Consider the following 27,054-nt stretch of genomic DNA (forward strand, 5'->3'; position numbering starts at 1 on the left):
AGACCCCGCAGAGAGCCGGAGGCCTCCTCCCCACTTCCCTCTCTCGCAGCCCCTCTCCGCCAGTAGCAGCGCTGCTGTCTTCCCACAGGAGGACTGGGAGGACGCTGGAGTCTGCAGCGCCCCCGCCCCCTCGCTTTTTCTTTCTTTCCTTGCTTTGGGATCTTGCTGCCGGAGCCGGGAGAGGTTCTGAGAAGAAAAGAGCAAGGGACAGCTGCGGCGCGGGAACAGAGCTGGGGGCACGACATCCGCGGTGTCTCCTCTGGGTTCCAGCCAACCGGGCCCGCAACGTGAGGAAGAAAATCTCCCTGCACCTGCCGCCCACCCTCGAAGGAGTATCAGAGAGCGTTTCCGAAGCCCGCTCTAGGAGCCCCTGTGCCCGCAGCGCCGTGGGACTAGAGTAGCGAGGCAACCCGGGTGCCGGCTCCAGGCTTCCACTCTTCGGAGAGAGCACAGTGGGGATCACTGCCTTCCCTCACTGGGCACAACTCTGGGGCCAGCAGCGCGCGGCTGGACCAAGTACGGCTTCCCGCCGACTCACCCAGAGTGAAGGGACAGCCCCTGCCCTCCTGCCCGCTTCCACTTCTTGTAGTGCTACCTTCCCCAGCACCTGCGAGGATCCCCGACGCCCAGGTGGCGAGCCCTTTGGCTCTCGGTCCCTGCAGCTCCCCTGGCCCGATGAAAAGCGCGCCGGTTGCATTTCCTTGAGTGCGGGAGCCAGCTGGCGTCCTAGCCGAGCACTGGGGTCCGCCGGCTCGTCCCCCTCTGGGGTGTCGGAGAGAACCGGGAAGTGCGCACCATGAAGTCCGTGCTGTTCAGTCGCTTTTTCATCCTCCTGCCCTGGATCCTAATTGTCATCATCATGCTCGACGTGGACACGCGCAGGCCTGCGCCCCCCCTTACTCCGCGCCCCTACTTCTCTCCCTATCCAGTGGGCCGCGGGGGCGTCCGACTCCCGCTCCGCAGAGGTAGCTCCGGGCGCGGTGCCGAGAAGCGCAACGAGTCTCGGCCGCAACCGGAGCCGCGGCTGCCCACCATCTATGCCATCACGCCCACCTACAGCCGCCCGGTGCAAAAAGCCGAGCTGACCCGGCTGGCCAACACATTCCGCCAGGTGGCGCAGCTGCACTGGATCCTGGTAGAGGATGCTGCGGCGCGCAGCGAACTGGTGAGCCGCTTCCTGGCGCGGGCCGGGCTGCCCAACACGCACCTGCATGTGCCCACGCCGCGGCGCTATAAACGGCCAGGGTTGCCGCGCGCCACGGAGCAGCGCAACGCGGGCCTAGCCTGGCTGCGGCAGAGGCATCAGCACCAGCGCGCGCAGCCAGGTGTGCTCTTCTTCGCAGACGACGACAACACCTACAGTCTGGAGCTCTTCCAGGAGGTAGCGCCGGCCTGCCCCCACTGGAGGGCAAGGGCGGGAGGGGCCTCGGGTCCAGCTGGGCTGGCGTCTCACGTCCCCTCGCGCTTTGCCTGCACTTTTGAGTTCTCAGTTCTGCGTGCGCGCACTGGGAACTCAGCGTGGAGCAGCTCCACGCAGGCAGTTTGCAGCCACCGCTGACATTGGGGCAGTGGGGTGAAGCGGGTGAAAGGACCTTGTGGCCCAGGGAGACAAAGTCTGCCCTGGAGCTTTGTTGTCCCAAGACTGGGCCACAGAAATAGCACAGGTAATTTGCAGGGACCCGGCTCTGGCCAGCTTGAGGATGGAGCTCATATCTGGAGGTAGGCTTGGTGTACTTCAGGCTTTTCAAAGTATACAGGTGTGATTCCGAATCAAGCCCATATGGAGGAAAGTGGAGATAACTCGAAAATCAGCCCAGAAGCAAATCTCTCTCATACAGCTCCCAGGTGCAGAAATGGTTGTTAGTGACACACTGACTTCAATGAGGGTCCTTCCTCTCTCTCTTCCTTGTACTCCACAAAAGTCTTTTTCTGCCCATGATGATGAACCCTTTTCTAGGAAGCCTTTCTGGCAAATGAGTTGAGATTGTTCTGCCCTGCAGTTATCTTTTTGCAACCCAAAATATCATCTAGCTTGACTGATGCCCTTTTCACAACATTTCTTCCTTTAAGGCCTCTGGCTTGGCGAGTTAACAGGCTCCCTTTGCACTAGGCCATTGCTTCCAGGTGCTCCCTGAAATTCTGAGCGCAGCTGGGCACCCTTCCTGCTGACAAGGCGTGTATGTTCTTTGGAAAGCCACAAGCATGTACAAGCAGCAGGCATGGGATTCAAACAGGTGTTGTTAAAGGCTGGTATTTTGCAGTGGGCTTGTGTGTAGTCTGCAAAGAGACTGAGTTGCATGACTTTATCAGTTTTCTTCTTCTCAGTACACAGTTACAGCTGGCCAAAACCTTGATGTCTTTGATATCCTTTGGGACTGTTACCATCCTCCACCTGAAATTCCTTCACATCTTGCCTAGGAAAGACTCCCCCAATACCCCTTCCTCCCCTCATGTCAATTGGACATTTCCAAAACTGTGTGAGAATAATAATGAAGTGATAAAATAATTTGTATGACTAGTAATCTAATACCTAACTGCCCCACCCCATTTTCATCCCAATCTCTATTTGCTTTCTTAACTTCTGGACAGTTACTCTGTACTCCGATTGTTTAATTATTATGTGGCTTTCAAAAAATTTTTTCTTAATTGCTACCTTCATTTCCATTTATCCTCACCTTCATGAATAAAAGGAGCATCTTTTCTGGACATCATTTCATTTCATGGCTTGTTTTCCATTGTTTCTCCAGAGAATTAAGCTTGTGAATGTATTGTCTTCATTATATCCATGATTAGAAAGATGATCTGATGCTTTTAAAGTTAGGTTCTTATTTTAAGTTGGGCTGTTTATGTGCTCTTTGCTCCAAGAGTGGTCTCAGTAAAATAATGCATATCACTATTAACATTTGAGGAGCTGGATTGTCAAGGGAAAATAATTGTATTTATCCCGGTTTTTAGTCTATTGGCATGAGGTGTTGCATGAGTGGAAAAGTTGGCACATACTAGACAGTGAAACATTTGGAACAGTCTTTCTTTAATGCTCACCATGCTAAAAGGGAGGCTTGTTAGTGGGGGATATTATGTAGGAGGAAAATCCAGTAGGATTTTCCATCAGCTCATGGAGAGATAAAAAGAAAAGGAAAGAGTAGGGAGAAAAAAATAGTATTGGCAAAGAGGAAATTATAAAGAGAAATTATGCAAAACTTTTAAGACTAAAATTTTGTACAATTGGAAGTAATAAGATAATAAAATAAATGTATCTTAAGAACATGCACAACTATTTATGAAGAGTTGTCAACAATACATATCAAAAGGTTTGTTGTCCTTAAGTATAATATGCATCAAACACTTAAATTCTAAGTTCTATATCTCCTGGACATTTTTCCCAGACATTAATTTTTATAACTTACAGTACATTTCTGGACCATGACTTCCAGCTCCCTTTCCCCTAGCTGTAAGATTAGGACTCTATGTAAAGTTCATGTTGAACACATAGTTTCCTTGTTACAACTTTTTACCTTGCATGCAAGTACCATTGAACTTGATCAGTGGAATGTATGTGTCCTTAGTCTTGTGCATTTTTCAGAATCTGGAGGTTTTTGATTTTCCTTTTTTTTTTTTTTTTTTAACTCTTAGTTTCATTAATGGAATGACCTCCTATGCACCCATTCTGGAATTAATGATTCTATGTGTACTATGGTATAAACACTATTTTCTTGTAGAAAAGATAGGACCAGAAAAAAAAATTGATAACTGCAGCTATTTGGGAAGGGAAAGATGCTGATCAGGGATACTATAGGGCTGAGGCATATATCTCAGCCCTTTATATTGTTCATACTCACAGAGTTTAGTTTTTAAGTCATTCACAGGAAGGAAAGAATGTCCCAAGTCAGGCTTCATCTTTTATTCATAATGCTTCTCATTTCCATGGTTGATGTTAGAGTAGATAAGATAAAAGGAGGAAAATGAACCAGGTACAAATTAACTCACTAAGGATTGGCTGCAAATGAAGGAAAGTAAAGGATGAAAGGTCTCCAAATTGAATTACACACGCAACAGGCAATCTGTAGTCAATTATTCCTCTATAGTAACTGGAATAGTTGAAATAGTGCTTTTTTCCTCCCATAAAGCTAATTTTCAGCCTCCCTTTTTAACTGAGCTCTGCTGCCAGGAAAGAAATATTTGCATTGAACAATCCTATGTTAACAACCAAATCCATTCGCAAATGAAGTCAAGTGTGAGTTGTAGCCACAAAAACTTCCACTGGAGAAGGAGGTAGTAGGGTTTTATCAGGTTTCAAGGTTTCTCAACTACTCTGGTCCTTCCTGTGGCATTGATAGGGTTTTGCACTAGGGATCACTGGTAATCTGGCCTGCCTGTGCATCCTATTGATCTAGCTCCCTGGAAAAGCTTATTTGCAAAGGATTTAAGCTGCTTTAATAAAAGCCACAACAACAAGTAATTGTGACTTTAGCTGGTCATATTTTCAATAACATTATTGATCAGATTTCTGTTCTTCACTAGAAAACCTTCAAAGCTTTCCTAAGTTTAAAGTGGATGCTTTTCAGGTGAAGTTAGTTTCACCTTTGGAAATCAATTGAAAGGTTAAAAAGCACTTTCCAAGCAAGGAAAAAAAAATATCTTTAATGAGATGAGACTGGAAGACAAGCCAAGTTAATGAGACTGTATCTTGAACATGTATCTGGAAAGCAGTGAACTAAAGAAGCCTCTTGTTTATGTTTCATATTGGGTGCTGTTATGCTGTCTGTGTGCTAGGAAGATGCTGGAGTTGAGGTTTAATTCTGTCTTGCTGAAGGAAAGTAAAACGTAAGAGTGGTTTCTTCCCCATAGTAAGTGCTGAACTATTTCCCCCCTCTTGCATGCAATTTACTAGAGCCATAATCCAAAGAATATTAGAGTTTACAATGCTTGACATTTCCTAAGATAGATACTGTTTCTTGAAAGAGTTGATACAGTTACTTAGTTTAGGGTAATTATCTTCTTAAAGTGAAAAATCCTGGAAGATTGTCTTAGGTTTAGCCTAAAAGACTAACTTAAATGTACCCCTTATATTTTATTTCTTCTCCTCTGAAAGCATATTAACAGTCATGCCATGGGTCTGGTAGAATGTGAGAATTTTGTAAAACTTAGACTATAAATATTACATCTATAGATTTTCTTTGCTCTCCCTGAATGTATATTGCTGGAATTATGGTTCATTTTTGATAGTTTTCTTTGGAAACCAGCAGTTTTCATTTGGATTTTGATATTTTAATGGGCCAGAAATAACAATTTGGGTTTAAAAGACACTCTCCATTCTGCCTCTTCCTATTGTCTTTGTTCATCATTCTTCCTTCAACCTACTTTTCACTGATTATTCTCTCATGAATAGACATGAAGACATGTCCAGATTATTATTTGCTGTGATGGATGGTGTGTCTTTTAAAGGTTTAGGCTGCTGTTGTGGCTTCTTGGAAGCTGTAGCAGTGGGCTCCATTTTCTTCTGTCTACTCCACTTGCTTCTAAATCACAGACTGGTAAATTTTCTCTTGTGTGAACAGTAATAGAATAGTAATTGCTTTTAAGGCATGCTGCAAAAGCAAAATAGAAGAGCCAAAGTCAACGGTCTTATTTATTAACTATTCCAGGTGGAATTCAAGTAGTGTTTTCTTTTCCCCCCACAGAATTCAATAATGTTCAGATATGTCTATTCAGACCTTTTGGACTCTGGAATATTTGTTCAGTCTATTTAGATAGCACACTATTGTGTGTTTGATTCACAGTGCTAGTGAAGCATGAAATGTAAGTTTTGGGTGGTTCTCAAATTCTCCCCCCAAACATAGGTAAAATTGTTATACCAGTTCATAGGTAAGTAGGTTGGTTTAGAATTGATTTCCAATTTGCAGAAATACAACCATGCCTGGTAACTCTTGCATATGAGTTTAAATAATGCCAAAAATATCCCCTACTCAGATACAAGCAAATTATAGTTAACATCAATTGAGCACTTGTATGGGGGAGAAACCACTCTTATGTTTTACATATATTGGGCTCACCACACCCACTGCATGATAGGTGCTTATCATGTTCCTTTTGAGTCTCCCAGAGTAATACTTGAGTTTGAGCACAGTTCTTTGCTGAGTACATGAGGTTTAAACAAATGCAACCTGACTGTGAAATAGTGTTTATGACTGTACAATAAATCAATATCCCCATTTATTTTTTATTTTTTTAGATGTAGTTGGACACAATACCTTTATTTTTATGTGGTGCTGAGGATAGATAGAACCCAGGGCCTTGCACGGTGCGAGGCAAGCATTCTACCGCTGAGCCATAACCCCTGCCCCTCAATATTCCCATTTTTAACTGAAGTTCCATGAAAGAACTAGAAAAGGTAGTGAAACTGTTATGTCAGAGACGGAGTTTGAAACCCAAGTGCCCTGATTCCAGAGTCCACCTTGCTGACTGTCCTGAGGGGCTCTTGTTTGACATGCACAGTCAGAAGGAAAGTTGCCATTGTAATATACACAGCATTTGATTAGCAGGAATCTTCTGATAGTGTTGCTGTCTTCTGCCTTACTTGAACCCAGATTTTTCTTCTTGGCTTATATCATTAAATCAATTTTCTCTCTTGACTTTTCTATGTACGTATGTATGTATTTATTTATGGTGGTACTGGGGATTGAATCTAGGGACTCATCCATGCTAGGCATTTCATTCCCACCGAGCTACACCCAGCCTCATTTTTTCTTTTACTGTTAATTATTTTAAATCGACAAAATTGTATACATTTGTGTTGTACGGTATGATGTTTTGATATATGTATACATTTGTTACCCCACATATTTTTTTTGTGGTGAGACTATTTATAGCAATTTTCAATTATACGGTATGAGGTTACTAAACCTTATCACTATATTATACAGTAGATACCCTGAATTTATTTATTTTTTTTTGACTAACTGAAATTTCTTTTTTTTTTTAATTTTTTATTGTTGGCTGCTCAAAACATTACATAGTTCTTGATATATCATATTTCACAATTTGATTCAAGTGGGTTATGAGCTCCCATTTTTACCCCATATACAGATTGCAGAATCACATCAGTTGCACATCCATTGATTTACATATTGCCATACTAGAGTCTGTTGTATTCTGCTGCCTTTCCTATCCTCTACTATCCCCCCTCCCCTCCCCTCCCCTCCCCTCTTCTCTTCTCTCTCTGCCCCCTCTACTGACATTCGTTTGTCCCCCTTGTATTATTTTTCCCCTTCCCCTCACTTCCTCTTGTATGTACTTTTGTATAACTCTGAGGGTCTCCTTCCATTTCCATGCATTTTCCCTTCTCTCTCCCTTTCCCTCCCACCTCTCATCCCTGTTTAATGTTAATCTTATTCTCATGCTCTTCGTCCCTACTCTGTTCTTAGTTACTCTCCTTATATCAAAGAAGACATTTGGCATTTGTTTTTTAGGGATTGGCTAGCTTCACTTAGCATAATCTGCTCTAATGCCATCCATTTCCCTGTAAATTCTATGATTTTGTCATTTTTTAATGCAGAGTAAGACTCCATTGTGTATAAATGCCACATTTTTTTTATCCATTCATCCATTGAAGGGCATCTAGGTTGGTTCCACAGTCTAGCTATTGTGAATTGTGCTGCTATGAACATCGATGTAGCAGTGTCCCTGTAGCATGCTCTTTTTAGATCTTTAGGGAATAGACCGAGAAGGGGAATAGCTGGGTCAAATGGTGGCTCCATTCCCAGCTTTCCAAGAAATCTCCATACTGCTTTCCAAATTGGCTGCACCAATTTGCAGTCCCACCAGCAATGTACAAGTGTACCCTTTTACCCACATCCTCGCCAGCACTTGTTGTTGTTTGACTTCCTAATGGCTGCCAATCTTACTGGAGTGAGATGGTATCTTAGGGTGGTTTTGATTTGCATTTCTCTGACTGCTAGAGATGGTGAGCATTTTTTCATGTACTTGTTGATTGACTGTATGTCCTCCTCTGAGAAGTGTCTGTTCAGGTCCTTGGCCCATTTGTTGATTGGGTTGTTTGTTCTCTTATTGTCTAATTTTTTGAGTTCTTTGTATACTCTGGATATTAGGGCTCTATCTGAATTGTGAGGAGTAAAGATTTGTTCCCAGGATGTAGGCTCCCTATTTACCTCTCTTATTGTATCTTTTGCTGAGAAAAAACTTTTTAGTTTGAGTAAGTCCCATTTGTTGATTCTAGTTATTAACTTTTGTGCTATGGGTGTCCTATTGAGGAATTTGGAGCCCGACCCCACAGTATGTAGATCGTAGCCAACTTTTTCTTCTATCAGACGGCGCATCTCTGATTTGCTATCAAGCTCCTTGATCCATTTTGAATTAACTTTTGTGCATGGCGAGAGAAAGGGATTCAGTTTCATTTTGTTGCATATGGATTTCCAGTTTTCCCAGCACCATTTGTTGAAGATGCTATCCTTCCTCCATTGCATGCTTTTAGCCCCTTTATCAAATATAAGGTAGTTGTAGTTTTGTGGATTGGTTTCTGTGTCCTCTATTCTGTACCATTGGTCCACCCGCCTGTTTTGGTACCAGTACCATGCTGTTTTTGTTACTATTGCTCTCTAACTGAAATTTCTATCCTTTCGCCAACATCTTCTCAACCCCGCCACCTCCTGCCTCCCACCCAGTAACATTTGATCTTAGTAAAAAATTTTTTCCTTGTTCACATCTCTAACTTATAGACCATTTGGGTTTTAGATTGTATTGTCAAATCAAGTGAAAATTGCCAAAGAGGTAATTATGATTTCTAAAACTGTTTCCTTGTGGATAGGTAACCAATTTCTACAAGAAGATAAATGTTAATTTTTTTCCTCAGCTTATATGTTGATATCAAAAACTCTACTTGGCATCTGTCCTTGTAGAAGAAATGGCATTGAATGGAAAAAAACTTTTCAGGGTAAGAATGGAGAGAATATATTGAACAATTCAATATATTGAATTATTTCAAGGGGCACAGTGGCTTACTCCTGAGGCAGAGGATGGTTGCTAGAAGTCTTAGCAGAAGCTGATGTGGCACCTGATGGGCATTCCCACCTAAGGCTGAGGCAGAACCTCTAGGGGAATTTGGGAGTGCCTGTGGGGTCCTCAGTTCCCCACACAGTGTGCTCATTGTGTTGGTTGCCACCAGGCCACAGTCACCTCATTGTTCCCATGCTGATAGGAGGTTTGTTAATTTTCTTGTCTGATTTCTTCTTGCATTAGGAATTTCGCTGGGTTAAAAAAATTGAATAAATCATTGGCTAAGTCTTGTATGCTAAAAACCAAAAAAACAAACAAACAAAACCTTACAGACAGCTGTGCTGAAGGGGGCCATCTTGTTCTCTACCAAAACATCTGGTTGTTTGGTCCTCTCCCAAAATAACTGAAACCTCAATAGTTCTTTAATACCATCCATAAGTGGAAAGAATTTTAAACAAAATATCCATCCCATGCTGAATCAGACCATACAGAACCAGACTGCTGTCCCCTCTGCTGCAGACACATAATGCATCATGTCCTTGTGGGGACAGGTTCTGAGAACTGTTATTAAGCAACTGTTATCATGGGAGCATCGTTAGAGTGAATTCACACAAACCTAGATGGTAGGCCCATCACTCAAGGCTTCCTGATGATAAAATCAAGATGTGGCAAATATGAGATGTGACACTGCTGCTCTGAAGCACAACAAGTTGTAAAAAACATAGAGTACACTCTAAAATAACAAAAGGTATGGTATGGTAAATTCATAAACCAGTAACATAGTTGTCTACTGTCATCAGTTACTATGTACAGCACATAATTGTATGTGCTATATCTTTACACAACTGGCAATACAGTAGGTTGATTACCCCAGCATCACCACAAACCACAAGTAATAATACATTGTGCTCCCTACTGCAGTGGATGTTGAAAGGTGATGGGCATTTTTCAGCCTTACAGGACCATCTTATAGGACCATCATCACATGTGGTGTTCCTTGTTGATGAAATGTCATCATGTAGGACATGGGTTATATTTATAAATTATACCTTCATTTCTCTAATGAAAGCTGAGCGTGCTAAATGCTTACCATTCTCCATTATCTGATATCTTAGTAATCTAGAAGAATTACATCTTAGCATAAATGATATCATTCTGTGAGATCCCTTCTACCTACCTGAGTTTAAATGTTATCACATTTAGAAGATATTTGAATATAATGAGTCAGTGTGTCTTCTATACCTTGTGACCCATCTTAATTGGGCACTGTTGAGAGCCACAGCCGAAGGGGCCCCAGCAAACTTGCAGCTGCCGGCTGATGACTGGCTCACAGCGGCCCCAGCAACATCTAGCTGATTGGCTCCTCTGCGGTGATGCTCATTGGGCTGTTTCCCTGCCCTTTCAGACCACGGAGCTGCTCACTGGGGGACTTTTTTTGGCTCCGCCCACGTGACCCAGCCAATCGGCCTCAAGAGCAGGAGGATTGTGGGAGGTGGAGAGAGGCTTGTGTTGGAGAGAGAGGCTTGTGGGAAGCTGGTGGTGGCAGTTGGGGCTCTGAGGATTTTTCCTGAGAGGCTGTTTTGTTTGGCATGTGTGGTTCTAAAAATAAAGTTAGTTTCTTTTGACAAGTGGCTCCTGATTGTGCCCAGCCAGACTGCGGCAGGGCACTGTTAATTAATTGGGCTCAGTTAAGGCACAAGGTCCTTCAGCTGTGGACAGTGCATCCCAGAGCCCATTGGTTCCATGTCTAAATTTAATACATACCCTACTGTCACTGTATCTTGAGACAAATACCGGTACCCCGATGGAGTTGGCAGTGGTCAGAGCTGTAGGGAAGTGACATTTGAGTCAAGTGAGTGGTGAAAGAGGGGTGGGTGGAGGACTCTCAAGAGAGAGGGGGCCACATGTGAACCTGAGAAAACAGGGTATATGGACTGTCCAGGGACCTAAAAGATATCCTTGATGACCAAAGGCCGGGATGATGAGAGGCTGAGGTGGAGGGAAGTGGTCAGCCACCTTTCCGTTTCCTCTATGGAAAGTGGGATTATCTCCACCAATGAAGAAAATAAGTCTTCACTTTCTTGGGTGGGCATTTAAATGATGCGCATTAGACTCTTGTTCCCGGATACTGCCATGTCCTTATGTAAATCTGTGAATTTGAAAATGTATGTAGCAGTGTAAATGGCATATTTTCTATTTTGTTTTTTGTATTTGTTTTTCAGAATACTTGTTAAGCAAATCTTTGGCATTTTACTTTTTCAACAGAGCTTGGATAATATAGGTAGCAAATTGGTAGAAAACCTATTTTTTAAATAGATAAATATTTGTATAATTAGATAAACCGAGAAAGTAGTACTGTAGTCTTGAGTTTTTGTTGTTGTTGTTGTTGTTTTGTTTTTTGTTTTGGTTTGTTTTTGGTTTTTTTTTTGTACCAGGGATTGAACCCAGGGGCACATAAACACTGATCCACATCCCCAGCCCTTTTATTAATTTTTCTTGTTTTGTTTTGTTTTAAGACAGGGTGTTGGTAAATTGCTTAAGGCCTCACTAAGTTGCTGAGCCTGACTTTGAACTTGCAATCCTCCTGTCTCAGCCTCCCAACCTGCTGGAATTACAGACATGGACTACTGTACCCAGCAATTTGTGGATTCTTTATAGCACCTAACATCACCTTAAATAATAATCTCGGTTTTCATCGTTTTTTCCACTAGAGTACAAGGATGGGAATTTTTTCTTGTTTGCTACTTTATTTTTAGTGTCCACAGCCTTGCCTAACATATATAGTAAATGTTTATTGAATGAATTATAAGATTTAGAAGCTGAAGAAATTTATTGCAGAAAAAGTTAGTCCCAGAAAATAATCCTGCATAGAGAATGTCATTCAAATAATCGTTTTGAAAGCTATGTTAAGATTAACAGTTCTTTCAATAGTAGCTTAAAGATTTCTGGGTGTGATGGTACATGCCTGTAATCTCAGTGACTGGGAGGCTGAGGTAGGAGGATCTCAAGTTCAAGGCCAGCCCGGAAATTTAGTGAGACATTGTCTCAAAAGATAAAAAGGGCTGGAGATATACCTCAGTGGTAGAGCACTTCTAGGTTCAATCCCTGGTATAAAAAGAAATGTGGCTTCTACTCTTTAAAAGAGTTTTCACGCTGAAGAAGGGTGGGGATGGGTGCATGAATATTTATGTAGGTAGCAAGGCAACCTTGTTAATAGCCATTAAGGGGGGAAGGTATATCAGGGTAGTTGTGAGCCAGTTGAGGGATGTACAGGTAAATGCACTGTCTCAGTTGTCTAGTGGCCTCTAAACACTCCTGTCATCTGGGCACATCCCTGGAGGCACGGTGAGAGGAGGAGGTAGAAGTACTTGACTCTCCCTGATGTGGACCTGCCTCAACTGGGTATCTACTTATACCATTGGGTGTTGACTAGAGCGATTAGAGTTAACTAGGGCTTGTCCAAGGATCTTGGGAGAAAGTGAAATGTGAAAGTGAAGCAGACATTTGGAGTTGAGAGGACATGAAGTGTGTTCTGTGGGTTTTGAGTTCTGAGACTCAAACGATGTGAAGCCTAGGAAGCTGGCTTACTGGTAAGCTCCACGCAGGATGTTAAACTTCACACAGGTCCTGAGTGTGAATTTAGTTATTGTGTAGTCCCAGAACCTAGCACAGATGCAGGGCATACTCATTACATGATAGATTGATGCATTCATTTGTACCAGAAATAATTAAGAGATAATATGTGACCAAGCAGAGGGCAGCTAAATAGAGAGAAATGAGATTTTTTAAAGCATCTGATTGGAAGCAGTTGTTTGATCTTTAAAGCCCTTTCCTGGAGTGGGAAGAATCCCTTTAGCTTTGCCTTGAGCTTCTTCCCATCCCACCTTTTCCTGGGAGACTGAGCCTCTCATTGGCCTTCTGCTGACTGGAGCTTACCAGATGCTCCAGTAACCCTGCTCCTTTTTACAAACACTGCATAAATTTTCCTAAGTAGACATTTTAAAGCCTACTTCCTGCCATAGGGAGGACATAGCAGTTGAAGTTTTCAGAGTGTGCGCGTGCACATCCTCCACAGTGTCTCTTGGTGGTCCTCACCTGTGAATGCTGAGGCTGCTCACTGCTCTTTCTTCACAGACCCTGTACCCTTCAGGTTTGTTTCAGGTAAAAACTGATGCAGTCGTCCTAACATTTTCTGTTTGCATAACTCCTAACAGAATTTTGTAAAAGTAGTTTTACACCTTCTGGTATATTTTCAAATTTTAAAAATCATTTTAAATATTTGCAAAGCATATGGTTTCCAGTATATTATAAATATTGACATTTGCAAATAAACTCACATATATCTAGTAGATTCTATAACTACCATTAAGAATGTGATACCCATAATCATTCATTTAATAAATATACATTTCAATGGAATTTGGGTTTTTTTTTTCTTGTGCTAGGGATGGAACCCAGGACCTTGAGCATGCTATGCAAGTGCTCTATCAGTGAGCTACATCCCCAGCCCCTAATTTGAAAATGTTATGTTGCTCTTTTCTCTGTTTTTACCCTCAGAATTTTACTGTAGCTTAATTTAGTTCAAGATCATTTATTGATCCTCCTATTACTCATATCTGCAATGACAAAGAGTTCAGAGAGTCACAGGACTTTTAGAAAGTATAAGTACCACCAGTCTTTGTCTTAAAAACACTTTGGGACTGACTTTAATGTTAAGTCAGTAGTAGTAAACAATTAATCAAAACAACATAAATGCTAGAGTTGGACATTAACTATTAAGCATAAGAACTATATATAGGAAATTGGCTTAGTGACATAGAGGGAACATTTTTTGTTGATTTACATATTCTGTATTCATTGATAAATATTACAAATTGCTAGAAAGAGAGAGGGTTTAGTGTGAATTCTGTTCCTATTAGGTTAACTTTGTTTACATAAAGCAAGATGAAAGCTGTATCTTATAGCAATGTTCCTCAAGTTTTTGAAATTTTTAAGCCAACAATCAGATGATCTCTCAGCAGTGATGTATTGATAACATTCAATTCTGTTGAATGCAAATAATTGGACACCTCTTGTCTCCCCAAAGGATTTATTACCCATTCATTAGAGGTATTGATTTTCTTAATGAAGACAGCAATATATCTAATTACCTTTGTTTCGTGCCCTAGAGGTTTTACTATGGTGAGACACTGTATTTAATACAATTCTGTTGGGTGAGACAAAGGCCCTTCAAAGAATAGAGAGGGACAATCAGAGCAGCTCTGGCTCTGGGAGGGCAGAACCTGCCACCCTCGAAGCAGGTCAGTATTAGGAAAGCAAACATGGGATTGCTGAGGGTCCACTAATTGATCTCCTTTAAGCCTGCTGCATCCACATAGTCCATGGAGAGTCTATGTATATATCCAGGGACTACCCAGTCTGAAAACTGATGTTTGGGTAGATGCTAAATGAAGAACTGGAAGATGTGGTCTTCAGGCCTGGTTGAGCCAAAGATCACCCCCCAAGACCTCAGGGGAACTAATATTTTCTGACTTTTTTTTTAACTCATTTCTTGGTCCCCACCCTTGGTGTCAGATGGGTACACTACTGTCTTCCAAACAAGGAAAAGCTTTGGTGTTCAGCTTCTTCACAGGGCAAATACACATGTATAGGGTCATTGTGAGAATTATATGAGGTGATAGGTGGGTAAATAGGGTAACTTCCCTATTCATTTGGACATCTTCTCTCAAGTCAGTGGTCCCAGAGCTGTGGAGAGACTCCAGCAGACAGGATGTCACAAAGCCACCTAACTGCTGTGGCTGCACTAATCCTGACCGTCTTAGTGGCCCCAAGGCACTGCTCTGTTGGTTGATGAAAATGAGAATGTAAGTCTTGTCCATATGTGGACTGGTTGTTCATCATCTAAATAAACTTGGCATCACAATATGAAAATGCCGGTGTCACTTTTAAAGGTCAGATGACAGTTTGGGGATATTTTGGTAACTTTGAAAAGTTCCTCAGCTACATCTGTTCACATGCAAAAGTACTCGGAACATCCTTTAGAAGCCTTTTCTGTCTGGGGAGCTGCAGTCTTACTCTGTAGGAACACTCTGTTACATGGGGCTGATGAGATGGTAGTTAGGGCTTATCCCTTATTCATTTTTATGAAAGAAAAAGGAAAAAACAAATTTACTGGGTAGTGGACCCAGGGGGACTCTACTGCTGACCTATGTCCCCTTTTTGAGGTACAGCCCTTTTTGTTTATTGAGACAGGGTCTAAGTTGCCCAGACTGTCCTTGAACTTGTGACCCTCCTGCCTCAGCTTCCAGGATCACTAGTATTACAGGTATGCCTGGATGAAAATAATTTCTTACAATTTTCATTGTTCTTTAATACATTTCACTATTTGCCTATCACCTTTCCTTCCTGTTGTACATACTGATAAGACAATTTTTATGGGTTTTGTCTTTTCTGATCTTGTTTTACCTCTTTATTTTAGGATTTAAGAAACAAATAGGTTACAAGTTGGGTTAAACCATGTTTCTTCCTATGGGCAGTGATTTGGGGTTTTACAGCAACCCATGGGGTTCCTCTGAGAATCGTTGATTGTCCTATAGATCAAATATAGGTGCTCATGTGTTTGGCTCTTGTAAATCCAGTGAAATATAAAAATACATTCAGTTGGGCTTGGTGGTGCATGCCTGTAATCCCAGCTACTCAGGAGACTGAGGCAGGAGGATCACAAGTTCAAGGCCAGCCTGGGCAGTTTAGTAAGACCCTGGCTTAAAATACAAGGACCAGGGATGTAGCTCAGTGGTAAAGCACTTGCCTAGCATGAGCAAGGGCCTAGGTTTAACCACTAGTGCCACAAAAAAACAAAACAAACATCCACATGCCTATTCTATTTTGTTGTTACATCTTTTCCCCCTAAACATGAAGGGCAATAAGGAGAAATAAAAGTTGAGTATTCTTGTTTTTTTTTTTAATTGTTTTGATGATCTTTACATTTGCCATTTACTTTTACCCTAGTAACCTCTAATGAGGTAAAGTATACTTTTGCCACTGTAATCTAACCTGGGAACCTCTAATCTACTCTTTAACTCTCTGAGACTATTCTGGGTACTTTACATAAGTGGAATCATATGATATTATCCTTTTGTGTCTGGATTTTTTCCTGTAGAAGACTGTCATCCCAGTTCACTCATATTGTAGCATGCATCAGAACTGTATTCCCTTTTGAGGCTGAATGCTATCCATTTTATGTATGGACCACACATTGCTTATCCATTCATCCCTCGATGGGTACTCAGATTGCTTTCACATTTTTTGCTATTGTGAAATGTGCTTTCACATTTTTGCTATTGCTATAATGCTGATCTGATGATTGTTGTACACATATCTGCTTGAATACCTGTTTTAAATTCTTTGGAGCATAAACACAAAATTGGAATTGCTAGATCCTGTTGTAATTCTATGTATCATTTTTTTGAGGACCTGCCATGCTTTTATCCACAGCAACAACAACTGTCTTACATTTCCACTTAGCACACAGGGTTATAATTTCTCCACATTCTAGCCAATGTTGTTTTAGATACTAGTCCTCAAAAAATGTGAAGTGAAATCTCTCACCTAAAGTGAAAAGTGTGTCATCTCATCATAGGTTTGCATTTCCCTAATGATTGGTGATATTAAGCATCTTTTCATGTGCTTCTGGCCACTTGGAGAACTATTCAAATTCTTTTGCCCATTTTTAATTGAGTTGTTTTTTGTTGTTATTGAATGTGGGTTGGGTTAAACCATGTTTTTTCCTTTGGGCAGTAATTTGGGGGTTTTTATATGTTCTGGTTATTAATCCTGTATCAGATTTGTGATTTATAAATATTTTCTCACATTTCAAGGGAGGCCTTTTTATTATACTGATCATGTCCTTTAATGAACAAGTTTTTCAATTTGATGTTGATTTTTTTTTCTTTTGTGTTTTTGGTATCATATCCAAGAAATGTCAAATTCAATGTCACTTTTTCTTCTAATATTCATAGTTTGAGTTCCTTTTTACAAGGCATTAGGAATTCAACTAATTCAGCTCCATCCTTTTGCATGTGTGTATCTAATTTTTCACAGCAGCATTTTCTGAAGAGACTGTTCTTTACTCAATGAATGATCTCAGTGAAAATGAATGATTTTGCCAAGAATTATTTGAGAGTTTATTTCTGAGTTCTTTATTCTATTCCATTGGTTTATATGTCTGTCTTTACTGGTACATGCTGTTTTGGTTAATGTAGCTTTGTAGTAAGATTTGAAATCAGGAAGTATGAGTCCTCCAATTTTGTTCTTTTCCAAGTTTGTTTTGGCCCTTTAGGGTTCCTTGAGATTCCATATGAATTTTAGGATATCTTTCTTTCTGTAAACCAGTCATGTGGATTTTAATAGGGATTGTATGGAATCTAGAGATTGCTTTGAGTATAATTGACATATTAATTTTAAGTCTTCTAATCTACAAAATGTTCCCTTTATTATTGTCTTTAACTTCTTTCAATAATATTCTATTTTCAGCCTATCAATTTTTTCTTCCTTGGTTAACTTTATTTTTAAGTATTTTTAAGCTTTTTGATGCTATCTGATAGGTTTTAATCACTGTTCCCTGTCTGAAAAATATCATCTACTACTAATATAACTAAAAAGTCCAGGACTGAGAGAAATTTTAGGTATACACAATATAAATAGATCTTAAAAATATGTATGGCATAGAAAAATGGAAAAATATTTTGGTGTTGTTATGTACATTTAAAATATTGTATACAAAGCTACTCAGGAGGCTGAAGCAGGAGGACTGCAGATTTAAGGCCAGTTGGGGCAACTTAGCAAGACCTTGTCTCCAAAACAAACAAGACTGGGGGTGTAGCTGAATGGTAGTCTGCCTAGCATATGTGAAGCCTTGGGTTTAATCTCCAGCACTGCAAAATAACAGCAAAAAACAAACAACAACCCCCCACACAAACCTGCACTCAGTGTTTCACATTTTACAAAAACATTCTCAAAAATAACTCAGGGTTTTCTAAATGATGTTTTATAGAACATTGTGTCTGGTGAGATGTTTCCAAGCATGATTTTATTTCTTTATTGGTTCCTTTTAGTTATACAAAACATTAGTATTCATTTGACATAATTATGAAAGCATGGAATATTTGCTATGTTTCCCCTTCTTCTCTCCCCCCTCCCCCTTTTCCCTTTCCTCTACTGATCTTTGTGCTACTAATAGTTTTTTTTTAATTAGTATCTTGTGGTATACATAATGGTGATTCACTGTGGTTATTCATATATGTTCATAGATAAGTTAGCTCAGATTCAATCCACTGTTCTTCCCTTATTCTGTTCCTCCTCTCTTCTCCCTAAATCCCCTTCCTATATGCCACTGATCTTTCTTCTATTTGATGAAATTCTCCCCTCCTTTTTTTTCTCCACCACTTCCCTAGTCTAGACTACCTTCTGCATATTAGAGAAAACATCCAACCTTGATTTTTTTGTGTCTGGCTTATTTCACTTAGCATGATAGCCTTCAATTCCATCCATTTGCCAGCAAATGCCATAATTTCATTCTCCTTATGGCTGAGTAGCATTCCATCATGTGTGTATACCACATTATCTTTATCCATTCATCTGTTGAAGGGCACCTAGGTTGGTTCAGTAGCTTGGCTTTCGTGAATTGTGCTGCTATAAACATTGATGTGGCTGCCCCCCATCACTATTGTATGTTGATTTTGTATCTTATAGATATATAGCAAGGAGTGGGAAGGCTGGGTTGTATGATGGTTTCATTCTTAGGGTTTTGAGGAATCTCCATACTGCTTTCCAGAGTGGTTGAACGAATTTGCAGTCCCACCAACAATGTATGAATGTAGCCTTTTCCCCACATCCTCATCAATATTCACTATTATTTTTATTCTTGATTGCCATTCTGACTAGAGGGAGAAATCTCAATGTAGTTTTGATTTACATTTCCCTAATTGTTAGATATGTTGAATATTATTTCATATATTTGTGGACCACTTGTATTTCAAGAAGTGTCCATTTAGTTCTTTTGCTTGTTTATTAATTAGGTTATTTGTTTTGTTTTTGGGTGTTTCATTTTTTTTTGAGTTCTTATATATTCTGGATATTAATGCCCTGTCTAAGGTACAGGTAGTAAAGATTTTCTCCCATTCTGTAGGCACTTTCTTCACACACTCAGTAGTTTCCTTTGCTGCACAGAAGCTTTTTAATTTGATGCCATCCCACTTATTGATTTTTGGGTTTATTTCTTGTTCTTTAGGAGTCTTATTAAGGAAGTTGGTCTCTATGCTGACATGTTGGAGTGTTGAGCCTACATTTTGTTCTAGCAGTTGCAGTTTCTAGTCCAATTCCTAGGTCTTTGATCCACTTATATTGACTTTTGTATAGGGTGTGAGACAGAGGTCACATTTAATTCTTCTACATCGTGTGTGTATACCACATTTTCTTTATCCATTCATCTGTTGAAGAGCACCTATTTGTTAAAAAGGCATCTTTTGTCCAACACATGTTTTTGGCATTTTTGTTTAGTATCAGATAACTGTATTTATGTGGGTTTGTCTCCGTGTCTTCTAATCTACTCCATTGGTCCTCGTGTCTGTTTTGGTGCTAGTACCATGCTGTTTTTGTTAGTATTTCTCTGTAGCATAATTTGAGTATTGGTATTGTGATACCCCCAACAGTTCTTTTTGCTCAGTATTATCTAAGCATGATTTTAAATGCCTTGATTCTTATTGATGTTCATCTTCAGGGCTGTCCCCAAATAGGCATTAAAGATTAAACTTCTGAAACATGAAGGAAGGGGACACTTTATTCCAGGCCTGGGACTATAAATTTTACTTGGTGTAGATTTTTCTAGAAAGAGGGATGTATTTTCTTTCTTGAACATCTAAGAAAAAAGTTCCTATTAATTTCTTGATAACCAGTCCCAATATCTAAACCAAGGTTAGCATCTCCCTGTCTCTGAGCAGCATGTGAGGAAGGTGATGGTGAAGCTAATGACAGTGATGACAGGGGACACTAATATGGAACTTGTTTGCCTCATTTAGTTTTCAAAACAACCCTGTAAGATGGGACAGTGATTATGTCCCCATTTGTATATATGGAACAAGCATAGAGAGCCTGTCTGCCATGCCCAGGGCCACAGCAAATAGTGGGAGGCTGAGCTTTGAATGTAAGGAGGCAGATTCACAGACTCAACTTTTTACTTTACCTTTTCTACATTGTCTATCTCTAATTCTAATTAATTGATTTTGGTATAATTTGATTTTTTTTTCTTTTTTTCATTTTTATTTTTTTGGTATCAGGGACTGAGCCCAGGAACACTAAACCACTGAGCCACATCCCCAGGCCTTTATTTTTTTATTTTGTGACAGGATCTTTCTAAGTTGTTTAGAGCCTTGCTAAGTTGCTGAGGCTGGTTTGAACTTGGCAATCTTCCTACTTCAGTCTCCTGAGTTGCTGGAATTATAGGTGTGCAACATCATGCCCAGTGGGTTTTCTTATTTTTGTTTTTTTTATTTCAAGTGTGATTTGAAAATACAAACCTAATTTCTCTTAATTGAAATGTATTGATTTGCTTTATATTCCAGTATATGGTTGTTATTCGTGCATGTTCCATGTATACTTAAAAGAACATTTATTCTATAGTTGTTGGATATGGTATTCCACATATGTCAGTTTGGTTGGGTGCTCTTTAAAATTATTTTGTCCCTGCTGATATTTAGTCTGTGTGCTCTATCAATCGTAAAGGTTCTGACTACAACTGTGAATTCTTCTCTTGCTTCTTTTAGACCTATCTAGCCTTTGTTTCACTTACTTTAAAGCTATGTTGTTTGGAGCACACACATTTAGATTTGATAGTTTTTCTTGACCAATTGATCTTTTGTCATTATGAAATATCCTCCACTATCTCTGGTGACCTTATTGTTTTAAAAGCTATTTTGTCTGACATTAATATAGCCACAAGGGCTTTCACAATAGCTTTGTCTGTTGTATCATTTCCCATAAAACCTTTTGCTTTTTTAAAAAAATTTTTAATGTTGTAGATGGACACAATACCTTTGTTTTATGTATTTATTTTTATGTGGCGCTGAGGATCAAACCCAGTGCCTCACATGTGCTAGGCAAGTACTCTACACTGAGCCACAACCCCAGCCCCAAACCTTTTGCTTTTATCCTATGCTTTTAAAGTGTGACTGTTGTAAATAGTATATAGTTGGTTCTTGTTTATCCATTTTGCTTTTCTGATACTCTTCTTCTTATTAAGGAGGTAATAATCTGTAAACAAACCCTTATTTAAATAATCCCTGCTGTGAGTCTTGTATCAAGTAAACAGCCCCAGAGTTTTGTTGTTGTTAATTGAGCTCTCTGATTTTATATTTTAATTTTTGACGTAGGTAAAGATTGGCATGATAATTTTGTCAAATAACTTTCTACTGAAGATATAAAGAGTCTACTTACTGCTCTAGGAAAAGCTCTATCAAATTTGGAAATTTTTACCTTTCTAAATATTTTCTGGAGTTGTTTAATTACATCTATAATCTTTGAGGGACACTCCCTATTCTTTTACTCACTTGTAATATATCATAACTATATTTTCCACCAGGAGAACCTGAGAACTTTTCTTCTTTCATTTTCTTAAAGTATAGAGCTTGTCATTCTTCCCAGTTCCTACCTTCTGTCAGCCCCATCCTGTGCAGTTTCCTCCTGTTCTGTTTACTTTCTTTCACCCTTATCTGCAGGCACCTACTTTCATATGCATGCAGTACATTATTTTATTTGTACATGCCCTTGTGATATGCATAGTGTTTCATGTGTAGTATTTTAAGTGCACATAAATAACATCATAGACTTTTTCTATTTTTCCATGCTGTACCATGTTTTTAAGGTCTATTTATATTGCTATGTGTACTGCTAATATGCTGCTTCTAACAGTGGACTTTTTCAAATTAGAACTCTTATAAATGCGCTATTTATTTGGGAAATTAGAATTTGCCACAAAGTGCTTCTTTGTATTCAGTACCATGGTTCTCTAGAGCTTTATTAATTGGTGAAAAAAATTAAACTCCAATACTGTTCCCAGAGCCTATTTAACCAAAGCCTACCAGAATGGAAATCTGCCACTTTCTGGAGAATCAGGTAAATGCAAATCTTACATGAAGATGACCCGTCCCTCCAGCTCCTAAACTAACGCCCTGGGAACAATGTCCCTGCTGCTCCTGCCCCTCCACAGCTTAGGTACTTGTCTTTATTAGATGCCTTGGGTTTATTTTCATAAAATCCTGCTACATTTCCCCCAGTACAGCAGTTAAAGGTTTCATGGCCCTGCACCAAACTAACAGCTCAGAATAGCTACATCCCAGGTAGCTATTGTCAGTGAGCTTCACTTTGGGCTGCAGTGTAAAGAATTCTATAAATTGTTGAGACTTCTGGTCCAGCAAAATGGCAAGTGCTACAAATAGGAAGTCTTTGGCCACAAGTTACAAAACCCCAACTAGGATTATCTTAAACAATAAACACATGTATTATCTCACTCTATTGGGAAAAAAAAAATCAGTGTTAGCTCCTGTGGAAACAGGCAAACTGAATTCTGAGAGGCTTGATGCAATGATTGCTTATTGATTAGTCCCCACAAGTTTGCTTGGGGCTGGCAACTCTCCTGGGCATAGTTGATTCCTCAGATATCCCAGTGCTTCCATCTGGTCACTGCACCATATGTGGCACCTGGCTGGACTAGCAAGGGAAGAGAGGTGGTGGATCACTCAGGTTATTCTAAGGACCAGGCTTGGAATGGCCTTTTGACTTCTGCTCATGTTCCACTACCAGAAATCAGTCTTCAGTCATGTGAGCCCTTTCTAACTACAAAGGATGCTGAGGCACCAAATCTTCATGTGAGCTTTGAAAGAAGACAAGCTGTGATGAACAGTGAGCCACGTTCTCAACAGGAAATCCAGAGCTGTAGAGCAATTTTAGGGCTGGCTGACCTCATGATTCAGTAGTGTCATCAAGTCCTGGAGTTTGTCCATCTCTCTCTACCCTGCCATCCTCAGAATGTCAGCTTTGTCCTCAGGCTAGCGCTCTCCCTGGTTGAGAAATGGCTATTAGAGTTCCAGCCATCACAGCCAGACCTGGCAATGTGCTGAGGAAGGAAAGGACCATCCTTAGGAATTGAGGGAACCCTTTCCCAGAAGCCATCTGGTGCTCCTCTGGTGAGCAGAATTGCCAGCACCAGACTAGTCACAGTTTACCCCTGCCACCAGGGGGTGGGGGTGGGGCTGGGGTGTGCTTTCTTCAGTCATGTGAAGGAAAACCTTGTTACTACCTGAGTCAAACCAAGCCTCAGTCAATAAGAAAGGAGAGTGGACGTTGACTAAGCAACTGTCTTGCCACAGCCCATCTCTGTCCTCATGAACATCCTTTCATGTCCATAATCAAGGTCATGACTTTCTGTGACTCCTGCACTATCCTCAGTAAGTTTATGCTCAGTGTTGCATGTTTGTTGATGCTCTTGTGGTGCTGTTTTCCATTATATTTGCTTGTGTATGGGAAAGCTATTGATTTTCAGTCACCTCTGTTGATTTTCTTTCATCCGTATGTGTAAATTGCTTTTAATCTTTGTTTTTGGCACAATATTAGATGCTAATTAAATATTGGAAAGAATCCAGAGGTAAAGGGATCTTAAATAGAATATGGAACAGAGTTGAAGAATAAGAGAGCAAAGAATATTATATTTTTTTCTATAAAAAGTGAGTTATCACCGAGGAAGAAGTGGGATTTTGTGCTTTTCTCAAAAGTTGTTTTAGGAGAATGCTGTGAGTGTTTAGGAGGGGAAAGCATGATTAGTAAATAACATTTCCAAAGGGTTTCTGAGTGCTGTAGAGAGCTTTTTTTTTCCCTCTTCTCTCTGAGAAGAATAAGAGATGTAGTTGATTTTCATAGAGAGAAATTAAGGAACAGAAATAAGGCAATTTGAGTTTCCTCACATAATTATAATACTGAACAAACCAGACCCAAGGTCTTGGGTCACTATTCATTGAGGAAAATAGATTGATGGTAGCCAAGGCAACGGTTCTTGAAGTGAACTCTGCCATCTCTTGTGCAGTGATGAAAAGGAGTTGAACAACCCAGTACGTACCCCTTTCCTTGCACATAAACACACACACACACACACACACACACACACAAGTGCATACACACAGCACCTCAAGACATATTCTAACACCATATTGATTTATTCTAAGGAAAGTTATTAGTATGCTTTCAAATCAGTGGTGATATAATTTTTTTTTTTTTTTTTTTTTGGAGACACAGATTAGCATCCTCCTATCCACGTTTGCCTTTTACATAAAATGACTAGTGGACTAATGAGACCAGCGCTAAGAACCTTAGGTCCCCATACCAAGTGAACTATACATATCACATCATTGGACAAACACTACTATTATATGCTGGACCAGAGAGGTAACTAACATACCCTTTGCTTTTGAAGAACCCCGGAAATTTTGAACAGTGGGGGAATGCACAGCAAAGAATCAAATTTTTAAAGTGTAGCAGTTTAGAATATGGGAGTATGTTAGACATGCTAATCCATAGAACTTTTTTGCGAACCTAAGTATAATTTAACTTTATATAAAGTTTTCCTTTTAGATATCCAAATGAAGATGAATACAGTCACTGGCAATTAATTTGATTCATATTTTCAATAAACATCCATTTTACTAAAGCATACAGACCCATACATAGATTTCAGAGCTTTGTGAAAAAGACAAGCTTATTTGATCTTTTTTTATTTTTTTTTTAAAGAAGGAATATATTTTAACCTCTCTCCTGATGACAGGAGAGAGGTTTTGGGGAAGTCAAGGGGCCTCCAAAGCAAGGGACCTTCTTCTCTCATTTTTCTCTAGTATTGTCACAAGCTAGTCTCCTGAACACAACAGTTATGCTCATGTACTGGGTTTCTTTTCTATGCCAGTTGCCAATTTCCTAGAAACCCTGAGCAAAATAGAAATTTAAATAGTCGAGGCTAAGTTTATTCACACACACCCTTCTGTATTGGGCTGTCTAGCTTCCCCAGCAGACATCTGTCTCCTCATAACCACATTAAGACAAAACCTTTTCAGCAATTGCACTGCCTGGACCATATTGTCCTCCTCTTGCTACATCCAGTAAGGCACCATGCGTTGTCAGGCCATTGTACGTGACGCCAAGACTGGTGGCCACTCTGTCAAGGGATAACTGCCAAGTCCCTCATTGTGGAAGCTTATTTTCCTCTTGTCACTAACAAGTAACCCATGGGGTGATGCTTTGAGGCAGTGTGAATATTTGGCTTCCCAGCGATCTTTACCCAAGAACAGCTACTACACGCACACCCTATAGACATAGACTTGTGGATTCCCTCTTCCCCTAGTGGGTTTTAATCCATCGATTTCATTCTTTTTAATACTCGTGTTGTTTATAAATTGGCCAGAAATGTTTCAGACCAGTTTCTGTCTGTATCCATTGACCTTGTTCTTGTTTATCTTAGAGCACTTATTTGCTTTTCTTTTTTTTTTTTTTTAATGAGATACTCTAGGCTCATCTTGTAATGACCCTGTGCCAGACATGGAATCAGTCACTTCTCCAAGGAGTCCTGGTTTCTTTCAGTGGAGAATAATATTTACAAGCCAAGTTTGGCTGTTAGATATTGGAATAATTTTTCAAAGTTCTTCATTTATAAGTTCATATAGAAACCTCCCAATTGTTTTTGCTTTTATTTTAAATCAACTTTATTTACCTGAACTAAAAGGTACTCATTTTAAGCATTGAGTTTGCTGCATTTTAGCAAATTTATATACCCTTGTGACTGTCACCTTAAAACGTTTGCAGCCTTCACTGCTGCAACTTCTGATCTGCTTTCTATCCCAATAGATTAGTTTGCCTTTTCTAGAATTTCATATAAGTTGAATTCTGTAGTCTGTAGGATTTTGTCTGGCTTCCTTGACTCGGCACTGTATTTTTTAGACACATCCTTGCTGTTGGGATATCAATCACTCAGGACTTTTTGTTGAGTAGTGAGCCATTCTATGTGTATGTAACAGTTTCTCTTTGCAAATAGTTGTACATTTGTGCTGTTTCCAGCTTATGGCTATTAGGAATAAAGCTACTGAGAACATTTAGGTACAAGTTTTTATGTGGATGTGTGCTTTTTGTTCCCTTTCTTAACCTAGAAATGAGATTGCTAGGTCATAAGCATATTTTTTAACTTTGTAGCAAGCTGACAATTATTTTGCAAAGTAAGTTGTAGCTTTTCTTTACTCCCACTAATTAGAGACCTAGTTACTCCACATCTTCATCAACTCTTGGAATTGTTAGTCATTCAAATGGGTAAGTAATGGTTTCTTACTATGGTTTTTTTTTTTTTTTTTTTTTAGTTATCTTTTTTTTTTTTTAAGTTTCAAAATTTATTTTTTTTTCTTTTTTTTTTTTTAATTTTTTATTGTGGGTTGTTCAAAACATTACAAATTTCTTGACATATCATATTCCACACTTTGATTCAAGTGGGTTATGAACTCCCACCTTCACCCCATACCCAGATTGCAGAATCACATCAGTTACACATCCATTGATTTACAAATTGCCATACTAGTGTCTGTTGTGCTCCGCTGCCTTTCCCGTCCTCCCCCCTCCCCCCTCCCCACCTCTCCCCTCCCCTCCCCTCCTCTCTCTCTACCTCCTCCACTGTATAACCCTGAGGGTCTCCTCCCATTACCATGCAATTTCCCTTCTCTCTCCCTTTCCCTCCCACCTCTCATCCCTGTTAAATGTTAATCTTCTTCTCATGCTCTTCATCCCTACTCTGTTCTTAGTTACTCTCCTTATATCAAAGAAGACATTTGGCATTTGTTTTTTAGGGATTGGCTAGCTTCACTTAGCATAATCTGCTCTAATGCCATCCATTTCCCTGTAAATTCTATGATTTTGTCATTTTTTAATGCAGAGTAATACTCCATTGTGTATAAATGCCACATTTTTTTT

The 27,054-nt window shown here is 39.9% G+C and overlaps 1 protein-coding gene across 1 annotated transcript in view; it reads left to right on the top strand.

The window, feature by feature from the left end:
* Positions 1–796: 796 nt before the first annotated feature.
* Positions 797–27,054, top strand: part of B3gat2 (beta-1,3-glucuronyltransferase 2) — a 76,143-nt gene continuing 49,885 nt past the window's right edge. The window contains exon 1 of the mRNA XM_071613264.1: positions 797–1,381. Coding sequence (XP_071469365.1) covers positions 797–1,381 — 585 coding nt within the window. The remainder of the gene's footprint in view (positions 1,382–27,054) is intronic.

This window comes from Marmota flaviventris, chromosome 6 (genome assembly GCF_047511675.1).
Source record: "Marmota flaviventris isolate mMarFla1 chromosome 6, mMarFla1.hap1, whole genome shotgun sequence".
Classification (NCBI taxonomy): Eukaryota; Metazoa; Chordata; class Mammalia; order Rodentia; family Sciuridae; genus Marmota; species Marmota flaviventris.